The sequence below is a fragment of the Hirundo rustica genome, chromosome 3 (assembly GCF_015227805.2).
Source record: "Hirundo rustica isolate bHirRus1 chromosome 3, bHirRus1.pri.v3, whole genome shotgun sequence".
Taxonomy (NCBI): domain Eukaryota; kingdom Metazoa; phylum Chordata; class Aves; order Passeriformes; family Hirundinidae; genus Hirundo; species Hirundo rustica.
In genome coordinates this window covers 112,478,550-112,489,812 of record NC_053452.1, presented here as the reverse complement: position 1 = coordinate 112,489,812, position 11,263 = coordinate 112,478,550, and the positions used below count along the sequence as shown (strand labels likewise).

The following is an 11,263-nucleotide window of genomic DNA, read 5'->3' as shown; positions in this document are numbered from 1 at the left end:
TTCCAATACTGAGAGCTGAAAACATATAAGAACGCTGCTTTGTGCTTTTAAAGCGATGTGAAGAGTTTGAAAACTCGGCAAACAGTTGGGATTTTCACAAACCTGCAGGAAAAAAAGGAATGGAAATCAAATTTCCTGGCTCCTGTACCCTAACAATAAGACTGAATTTTTTTCCTAGTCTTGCAGTTTCCACAAGTTCAAGGTGAACTGAGTGATAAGAGATCTGCTTTGGGCAGAAGGTATTGGAAAACAGAGTGTGCTGGGATTTTGTGTGACTCTCAATCCTCAGCTGCATTCTCTCTGGGCATTTGGTGTGAGAAGGCTCTGTGCCTAAGTGCTGCTCAGCTCTTTGTCCTCACTGATGTGTTTTCTTCTCTTCCCTCTGGAACAGACTTCAGTGGAGCTGTTTTCCAAAAAAAAAAAAAAAAAAAAAAAAGAAGTGGCAGTGTGAGAAAGAGAAAAACAAACCAGCAGGTTTTGTAGTAAAAGAATCAATTTAATTACTAAGTCTTGGCTTGTTACTGAAACATCCGGGCTGTTAAAAAGCTCCCAGTCCCTGTAGTTCACAGTCCTAATACTAATACAGCTGAAACTGCACTGAGCAATCCTTCTGGAGATATATCCCTCTTTATATTAGCTGACATTGAACTATAACTTCATTTACAACTTATCCAGCCTCTTTTCTATGCTTTCCCAGCTGGACTTGTATTCAGCTACCACTTCTGCTTTTATTGCCAGACCATACACACTTACATTATGCACCTACATAATGTAAGTTTCCCAGGAACAATCCTCTGACTCTCCCTGGTCTAAAAGTGACATTATCTTTATCCCTCAACTTTTAGGCTTTTTGTTCAGTATTTCCAGCTTGATTTATTGTTATGTGGCCTGGCTGGTAAAGTGAAGGATACTGGTGTAAGACCTTACAAAATTACTGGCATAGGCTCTTCCAACCTACAGGATTAAATGCAGGAGGATAAAACCCACTCGCAGCCTAAGGTGACTACACTCTCAAGTTACACCTTTCAGGTCAATATCTTATGTTAGTTGAGGTAACTTACTGTTCTGGCCACAAAGATGTCAAAAATCCACACTTCAAATAATCACAATCTATTTGGGTTGCTTCAATTTCTCCTAGTATCTAATATTTCACATAATCACAAAATGGTTTGGGTCGGAAGAAACCTTAAGGATCATCTCATTTCAGCTCCTGCCATGGGCAGGGACACCTTCCATTATCCCAGGTTGCTCCAAGCCCCACCCAACCTGGCTGGAACACTTCCAGTGATGGGGCAGCCACAGGGCAACCTGTGTGTCTTGGTTTGAAAGACAGGTATCTGCTAGGGAGAGGCGGGGCCTCTCTAGGAATGGGGAATTCCAATCCCTTCCCTCCAAGTTATAATAATTTAGAAGATTAAAGAGGCTTTTCAGTCAGAGCTATGGGGAAAGGAATAACAGTCCTTTACTAGTAAATACAACTGGAAAAACAAACAACAACAACTACAGCAATAATAATAATAATAAACAGAACCAAGAACCTCGAGGGGCTTTGTTTCACAAGCCCGGGGCAGTCTGATCTCTTGGGACGCCGAGAGCACCAAGCTGAAACGGTGGGATGCTCCGGGGCTGATGACTGGAAACGGTGGGTTGTCCCGGCAGGCAAAGCGAGCAGTGCTGAAGAAACCACGACGGCTGGATGAGGCTGACGCAGCTCCAGCAGAGCAGGTGAGGTGGATCCGAATTCCTGCTCCAGCAGACGATAGAATTCCCAGGACTGGACCCTCCGTTATCAGTGGACTCTTCACGCAGCCAGTAGTCATCCGACTGTGCCTCTCCGATGCCGAGAGCAGGAGAAAAGCACGCGCACCTCCCGGAGCACTGTGCCTTTCCCTCTCCCAAACTTAAGTGATCTTCCCCCACCCTTTTGTGTGTGCCAAGCACCCTCTAAGCATCCGTATTTAGTCTCTTAGCAACTTATGGGGCGGAGGGGGTGGTATTCTATAGGGGGAAAAAAAAAAAATAAAACCAAACCAAACAACAAAAAAACCACAAACAAACAAACAAACAAACAAACAAACAAACAAAAAACTAACCCCCAACAGTGTGCCAGAGCTTCACCACCATCCTTCACCACCATCAGAGGGAAATTTTTTTTCCTAATACCCATTCTAAACCCACCCTCTTTCATCTTAAAGCCATTCCCCCCCCAACACCCCCCCCAACACACCCCCCCCGTCCCCCAGTCCCCCCCGTCCTACTCCTCACAAGATACCTTCCACAACTTTTTTTCATGCTGGTCTGGGCACAAGCACAGTTGCAAGCAGGTTCAGATCACTCCATTGCAAGCTGAATTTGCAAAACATAGTTTTGTGCAAAGGGCTTATAAAGACAGATGAAGCCCAGACTGACCAGATTCATTCCTCAGACATTTCATGGTTATTTTATCCATTGGATGATGGTATCATGAAGTATTAGGCTGAGAGTAATAGTCTGTTCCTTCAAGAAAAAGTTTGGAGAGAACCACTTTTGAGGAAAAAGGCTTGGATTAACATCTTCGTAAAGTTTTCACAGAACTTTGCAGGTTTTCTAGTGAGGGAGATATCTTTCAAAGGAGATTATTTTAAATTTAATGCTTTAAAAAAGGAGAAATTACCAGTCTCCCCTTGCAGAGCCTATGGCTGCAGAGCCATCTTGTGGGGAAGACTCAGAAGGTTATGCCAGGAGAAGATTTTTTTACATTTGTTATTTCACACGCTGTGGCTTGCTCAGGCAGCAAGAAATCTACACAAGACATGCTCATCCCAGCACCTGTTTCAATCACCTTGGAGTATCAACAAGTCTTCTCACTCTGTAGAGTCTCCCAAACTCCCTGAGAGCTGAAACACAGAAACCAATACTCCTCCCATCTTTCTCTAATTTAATACTCCCAGTGGGGAGGATTTTGGAAATGATCCTCCCTCAAGACTTCATGGGTTCTACCTGAAAATAAAAAAGATGCCACCTAAACTTCACAATCTGAACAAATATTCCTACAAATGGGTGCAGCTCCATACAAGTGCACACAAGTGCAAGGCTTTGAAATTAAGGCAGATAATTGGTTCCATGATTTTTACTGGGGGAAGAAGACAGGGAATAGGGGAAAATCCTCTCATTGGAGTGGCTAAACGTTCCACTCTCTTCTGGAGACACCACTATGGAGTGCTGAGCCTGGAAAATGAGAACTGGGAATCCTCTAGCAGTGCAGAATGTGGGATCACAGCTGGGGGTGGGGAAAAAATAATGTCAGGAACAGGGTGCTGGGAGCTGGGGGGATCCTTGGAATGGCAGGACAAGGAGCTCCTGGAGAGGCTTCAAAGATGATGAGGCCTCTGGAGCATCTCTCTTATGAGGAAAGATTGCAGGAACTGGGCCTGGTTAGCCTGGAGAAGAGAAGACTGAGAGAGGATCTCAACAATCTATGTAAGTATCTCCAAGGCAGGTGCCAGGAGGATGGTGCCAGACTCTTTACAGCGGTGCCCAGCAACAGGATGAGGAACAATGGCCATAAAATGAAACACAACAATTTCCAGCTCAACATGAGGAAGAACTTCATGTTGCGGGTGGCAGAGCACTGGAGCAGGCTGCCCGGGGATTTTGTGGATTGTCCTTCCCTGGAGACACTCCAAACCCATCTGGACATGTCAGCTGCTCCAGGTGACACTGCCTTACCAGGGGGTTTGGACTGGATGGTCTCCAGAGGTCCCTTCCAGCCCCAACTCACAGTATTACAGAATGGTTTTTGTTGGAAGGGACCACCTCTTTCCATCCACCCTGTCATGGGCAGGGACACCCTGCGTGTCTACAAATTTATATATGTATATAAAGAGCTACATCTCTTTATGCACGTGCATTACACGTGCAAATATGTTTACACACAGGTTCATACATTTTCCACTTTCAGCCTGAACAGCCAAGAGAACAGGATGAAACCAAAGATGCTGTTTTGTGTTTCCATGAATTTTGTGACTCCTGCCTGCGACTGTGATTCTTTCTGTCCCTAACAAGTGTGAAAAGTGCCTATTATATGAATCTATGCAAGGTATTTACTAAATGTATTATGTTGTATTGATTAGTAATGTTGTATTAGTATTTTGATAGTATGGTAAATGTAGTTTAGTAGTTAAAATGTAGTTTTTATATACCAGCCACAGGAAAACATAAATCTTTCAGAGAAAAAGAATTTATAACTTCCTCATCAGAAAAGACCAGCTTCTCCTGCCTCACTCAGCCCTGAAGACGCCATAGAGATTAAAGGAAAAAAGTGACACTAACCAGAGAGAATTATCTGTTTGAATAGAATTTATGCATCATGTATGAAATGTATGAATATTCAACAGGCTATTACTTTTAAGGGATAACTCTTTGTTAATTGGGGGTCCTTCTTCAGAGCTTTTTGCTCGGGAAGGCACCCAGACGCCTGTTTCTTTGTTTTTATTGTCTTGTATTGTCCTAACCTTAATTGTTCAATTTTTTTTATTACTCTAATTCTATTTTTATAACCATTTTATTACCATTATACTTTTAAAAATTTAAAACAAGTGATTGGCGTTTTTCACACAAAGGAGTGCCTTATTGTTGGCACAATGCCTATTTTAAGACTATAATCCGTATTAGCTGAGATCTAATTTTACAGGAATAGAAGTAACAACCGATCAAAATTGCTTAAACCGGGAACAGGTTTCGCAGAGCATTCGCATAATTCTGCCCAGAGCTGGCGGCTCCCCGGCCGGGTGGGTAATTAAACGGAGTTTTTAAACCACTGAAGAGCACGTTTTCAACCGAATTTTCCAACGTATTTGAAAGCCTCGGGGCTCGCCCCACGCATTCCTTAAGCCGCGCCCCCGCCTCTTCCTTAAATCGAGAGGCGCCAGCGGCACCGCCCCTCTGCGCAGGCGCACAGCGCCGGTGGCTCGAGTCCCGCGGCGGAACGGCCCGGACATGCCGACGGAGCCGGGAGTGTCGCAGGTGGCCGCGGAGGGGATCCCGCAGGCGGCCGCGGACAGCGGTAAGTGCCGGTGGCCTGGGCAGGGATCCGGCGCGGCTCCCGCGGGAGCGGCGGTGCCCGAGAGCCCGCGCAAAGTGGGGATGCGGGGAGAATTGGCGGGGATGCGCATGCGCACTGGGTGTGCGCGGGGATTATGGTGGACGCGGTGCCCTGGGGTTTTGGGGTTTTTTTGGGGGTAATTACGATAATTGTCTTTGTTTCTCCTCGCAGAGGCCGAGGTCTTTGAGACTGTGTTGCCAGTCACTATCTTTGTGCTGAGCGATGAGGATTTTCTCCAGGATGTTGATGCGGATCAGGAAGTGTCCATTCCCGAGGTGGAGCAGGAGTTTAAATTAAACAACAGCCTTTGCCTAGAACATGAAGTGGAGCCTTCAAACGGCAGTAGCAGTGTAGGCAATTGGGATGCAAACAAGAGTGTTTCAAATGAAGATAATTGTGTTGAGTACTCTGAGGATAAATGGCTTGCTGAGAGTGTGTATAACAAAACAAAGTTATTTTTAAGTGATGGGTATGGTGCAGATATGGATAAATATGGTCAAAATTGCATGTTACCTACATCATCTTGCAAAACAGAGCTTCCAGAGATAATAAAATACAGCGATGGAGAAGATTGTGGCAATGACGATGGCTTTCAGAAGATTCCTCCTCTCCTCTCCTCCACTGACAGTGACAGAGCTGACACTTTTGAGACATTGGTAGTGGTACCCAAACATGAAGAAGAACCTGTCAGTGTTGCAAGTGTTCTTTTTGATGGCAGTCCACAGAAACAACCAGATATCTACAAGGAATTTAAGATAATCGTTAAAATGGAAGGTAATATATTAATAAGGTTATTTCAAGAGTTTAATAAATACGGTAAACCTTGAATTTTTGAAATACAAAATTGTATAGAATGCTATGAAACCAATTTCTTATAGAGTAAGCATTTCAAATTAGATTCATAAGTGCAGCAGAAGGAAAATACTGTCTGGGGTATGCTCAGTTCTTTCACAGGCTCCTGCGAAAGGCAGTGAGATTACAAGAAGTTGGTACTTTGTCATTCTCCTCCAATGATAAAAAGGTTGGCCTTTCATCAGGGAAATGTTCTCAAAAACGCAGAAAAAACATGGTATTTGTGAGAATGGAGCATTAGAAAAATTTGGCGTTAGTACATACATAGGAATCCTGGCATAAAGGTGTTCTGTTAAAAACTGGACATGGTGTTGTCCTGTGAAATTCAGAGTCTTGAGTGAGAACAGAGAGTATGAAAGAAGGTGGCTTCTAACTAGTAGCAACACTTAAATGTTGGGGGCAGAGGGGAGCATGAAGAGAGGCATTAGAGAAAAATGGAGAGAGGGAAATAATAAGGAATCAGAAGCAGTGAAGAACAAGCAAGTTGTTAGGCAATTTGGGATTATTATTATGAATTAATCATGCATACTTGTGATTGTATGAATTTTGACTTTTTATTATCTCCTTGTAGATTCTGATTCCTCAAAGGATGAAGATAAGGAAATTGAGTACAGGAAAATAAGCAAATTTGAAGATGAAACTCTAAGTTCTCTTTCGGAACATGGCTTGAAAGAAGAAGAGAAATGTAGCTATAATTTTTCTGATCCATTTCTTAATGGCTGTTCTACTTTTAAGGAGGATCTAGAAGATGTAGAGAAACCTAACATGAGTCCTTCCACTTCTGCTGAATTAAATACTGCTGGAGAGCATATTTACAAGATGTTAACACCATTCAGTAAGAAAAGATACCAGCAACAAGAAGTTGTTTCTTCTCATGCAAGCCCAAAAGAGTTCCAGAGCCAGCAGGAAGGTTTAACGTGGCTGAGTGGTAGTATGACCATCACACCTCTTCCTAAAACATCTTGTTTTACAAAGGAGAAGGAACGATCGAGTTTCAAGTGCAAGTTTTGTAGTTCTGTTTACAAATGCAGTGCACACCTGAAGAAACATATTTATTCAGCTCATAAAGATAAGAAAATACATAAATGCTGCTTTTGTAAAAGAACTTTTTTCTTTTCTGTCAATCTTAAGAATCACCTTAAATTTCATAAGATTGCTATGTTGCAAAAGGCAAGGAAAAATAGACTAAGTGTGAGAAAAGGGAGGCAGAAAGGATCTGAAGAAAGAGAATCTGAGACCAAGAAAAAAGAAAGTAAATACAATAAATTTTTTATTAAAATTGAAAGGGACTTTACACCTCTGGATGTGCCAGTTAGCTTTTCCTGCAGAATTTGTTTCTTTGCTTCATCAAATCCTAGGAATTTTATTCATCACATGAAGGGACACAAGGAGAGACCACCTTACCAGTGCCCTCAGTGTGATTACTCCTGCAGCAGCTTGTCCTACCTGTTAAATCACATGTACTGGCATGCTGGCTATAAGCTCTACCAGTGCAGGTTCTGCACCTTCTTCTCATTGTATTTTGCAAACATGGTGAGGCACAGCCAAGTCCATGCAGGGGATAAACCATATTCCTGTGAGCTCTGCCAGGCAGCATTCACCAGCACATCAGGGTTGGAGAGACACAGGAGGATCCATGCAGGGACAGAAACGTGCCAAGCGCAGCAACCCAACTCTCTGAGTGGGAGAAAGAAAACTGAAAGACCTCCAAAGGATTACACATGTGATGAATGTAACCTGGTATTCTACACTAAAGGACATCTCAGCTTTCACAGGAAATTTCATGAGGAGTTAAAGGCTAATGGTTGTATGAGTCAGAGCAATAAATACTGTAAAAACAAAATATGCAAAGCTGATGGTGATTCTCAGGGCCGTGTTTCTCACTCTCTTTTTGGTAGAGAAAATGATTGTCCATCTGGGGGAATCCTGGCTTCTGAAGTGGAGTTCGAGCAAGCATGTGATGTGTGGGACAGTAAGAAAATATGCCCTGGAAAGAAATTCCTTGAGAACAGCCAAGGAAACAACAGCCTCACTGTTACTGAAAATAGATCAGAAGTTCCTCGGGCCTCCTACCAAATGGATGGTGCCAATTACAAAGAGGAGCCTTTCCTCCAATCAGAGGCTTCTCACTCACAAGTGCAAGATGATTCTTCATTTCGTAACTTCGTGGAAAACTTGAAGGATACATATCCTTCTAATTTAAATACATTCCAAATGTACAGGTGCCAGCACTGCAGTTATGCTACTGCTGTTCCTAACAACTTCAGGTTGCACCTAAAGATACATACGGATGAAAGATCATTCGTGTGTAAAGAGTGCAATGAGGTATTTAAAACATCAAGCCACTTGCAGAAACACAGCCTTCTCCATGTGGAAAATGGACAGGAGTTTGGAAGTTGCGTCTTTGTAGAGAGGTGTTTAGAGAATCTTGAATTGCATCGTGAAATCCACAGAGGCACATATCCAGAAAGGGATTTTGATTCCTGCAAAGCCTCAAACAGCTCCTTGCTTGGTTCAGAAGTCTGTGGAGTTCAGCAGGGTGTTCAGAGGGCCACAGCAAATGATGTCCAAGCACCAAATAAGCCACTGTTGTATCAGTGTGTAGAGTGCAGCTATGCTACTGGCATTTTAGGCAACCTGGAGCTCCACATCAGGACTCACACAGGTGAGAGGCCCTACAGCTGCACCGTTTGTCAGAAGAAGTTCCGTACTTCCAGTCACCTGAACAGGCACAGGCTCACACATTTGAACGTGGGGCATTTCAAGTGCAGGAGCTGTGACTACTCAACCAGCAAATGGCTGTCCTTGAAGCAGCACCTGGCTTCTCACACCGGGGAGGGAACCTCCACTCCTGGCTGCCACTGCGAGCACAAGGAGCTGCCTGTCAAGACATACAGGTGTGAGGAGTGTGGCTATTGCACAGCCCACAATGGGAACCTGAAGCTCCACCTGAAGACCCACACAGGGGAGAAGCCGTTCCAGTGCAAGCAGTGCTCCCTGGCTTTCCGCACCTCCAGCCACCTCAAACGCCACATGCTGACTCACCTCAAGCTGCACTGCAGGAGGTGCAGGTATTCCACAATGGATAAACAGGCTTTCCAAAAGCACATAACAAAGCACAAAAAGAAGTACAGGTGTGAAAAGTGTAATGTGGTGCTGCCTAGCAAAAAGCTGCTGGAGAAGCATACACAGCATCACAAGCTTGGAATGTGAGGTTGAGAATTGGAAGTTGGTGCTTGGCTTTGGACAAGTTTGGAACGTCCTGCATTTCTTCATGGCTTTATGTTCCTTTGCTGTGCCCAAAACAGTGGCTGGTAATGGATACATCCAACATTTTGGTTGAGAGAGTGAAACTTGGGGTATTGGTTTGCTGCAGGTGTCTCTGAGAACATCAATTACAGCACAGGCTGTGCTGAAGATTTTGGAGACTCTTTTTCATCCCTGAGTAGCTGCTTCAGTAGAGGTCAGTTACTTTGGCCAGTGTTCATCTGTGTTTAAACAGTTATTCTGCACCACTTATTTTCTGGTAAAAATTTAATAAAAAAATCTCTTTTCTAACTGAAAGGATGTCTAAAGGGAGGGAAGGAAGGGCATGTTGTATTTCACAGTAATAATAACTTTTCATATAAAAATTACCAGCATATCTGGATGCTACCTCCCATCTGATGAAAGTTGCCTCCTTTACTCCCAGGTGCTTTTTGCAATACTTGTAAGAGGAAAAAAAAATCAGTTTTTCACCAAATTACAGAAACAAAATTTGCTTGTCATCACTTGGTAATTGTGACATGAAAATGTTTTACGTGTGTCTGTATGTATAAGATGTTTATTAAGCTTTTACCTTGTCTGCAGTTTTGATAATTTTTTTGAGTAGTCTGACAAATTGTAGTGTCCAGAAACATGCAGTTTATGATACTGGGAATCTTTAAATCTTCAATTTTATGTGAATGTCCAGTGTTAATCTAGTACGAAATGCCTTACTTTTTCTCAGGTTGGTAGTTACTGTGTTGTTTGTTAAGATAGATGATAACACTTTTCAAATAACTTCTGTTAATATGAGCAGTTGCTGATAATTGTGAATGCTGTTTAGTTGTATTGAAAACCTTAGCAGTATCTGAAACTGTAAAATTTATTTTAAGAACTTTAGTCTAAAATACTGTGTAGGAACCATTGTACTATGTAGCAGTTGGTGCAGGGTATGGTGAACACAGATGCTGCTTCCAATTTATATTCAAATCTAGACAAATCTCTGTTTGTTTTGGAGTTACATAGTGCTAGGAGTGCAGTAAGTAGTTTTAATAAAAGTGTGCTGTCCCCTGGTGTGAGGAAAGACAACAGCAAAGGGCTGGTGCAAACTGTCCCAATGCTACAGCTCAGTCCCTGGAGCAGCAGAACAAACCTGTGGTTTAATTTAGGGAATGGAAATGTGGAACTCAGTGGGGTTTTTGTTGTTTGGTTTTTTGGTTTTGGTGGGTTTTTTTTGTTTTGTTTTGTTTTTTTTTTTTTCCTGCTCCTGGATGTGTGTCTTTCTGTAGAAATACAGCTAATGTCTTGTAGAGGCTTTCTGGTGGGAGACAGGCTAGGAAGGGCTGCCCAGAGAGGTAGTGGAGTTCCCCTCTTTAAGGCATTTAAAAGCCATCTACATGTAATCGTGGACAATTGGCTCTGGGTGGCTCTGCCTGAGCAGGTGATTGTCTTCCAGAACTCCTGAAGCAGTTCTGCAATTTGGACGACATTTTTCAATAATGGATTGAAATTCATGGACAGATGCATGTATTTAAGGCCAGATCAGCAAAGATATTCATGTGACCCAGTTCTTTGTAGCTTCAGTAAAGTCAGACAAGCAAGTATCTGTGCCTGAACCATGGTGGTTAGAGATGAGTGATTTAGACCTTGGAGCCACCTAATCCAGTTGTGAGAAAGAAGAACATTATCCTGTATGAAGAAAGCATTTTGGGAAATATTAATGCTTACTCAAGCTTGGAGGAGTTTTTACCTGCATTACATTATAATTCTGATGATTTATTTGAAAAGAATACTTACAAAGGGAAAACAAAAATACTGAAGGAATTGTAAGCCTCTATATCAGATGAGACTATGAAGGCTAAATCTGATAGAACACAGTTGTTTAAAAGTATAGTAAGAGCCTGATTTAGGGGAATAAATTAACTGCAGTAATTTTTTGAAAGACTTTGTAAATGTAAGTTTCTTCAAGTTGTAAGTAAGAACAAGAAGGTATTTTCAGTTGGGACTAGACAGTTTTGTAAAAATAATTAGTCACTGCCTCTAATAGAAATAAACACTTCAATGACTCCTGATGTTGCTTTATGT

The 11,263-nt window shown here is 42.5% G+C and overlaps 1 protein-coding gene across 1 annotated transcript; it reads left to right on the top strand.

The window, feature by feature from the left end:
• Window positions 1–4,931: 4,931 nt before the first annotated feature.
• LOC120750915 (zinc finger protein 493-like) lies at window positions 4,932–11,250 on the top strand. The gene is made up of 3 exons (XM_040060051.2): window positions 4,932–5,044; window positions 5,255–5,857; window positions 6,507–11,250. The coding sequence occupies exons 1-3, from the start codon at window positions 4,978–4,980 to the stop codon at window positions 9,146–9,148; spliced, it is 3,312 nt and encodes a 1,103-aa protein (XP_039915985.1). The 5' UTR covers window positions 4,932–4,977; the 3' UTR covers window positions 9,149–11,250.
• The last annotated feature ends 13 nt before the right edge of the window (window positions 11,251–11,263 follow it).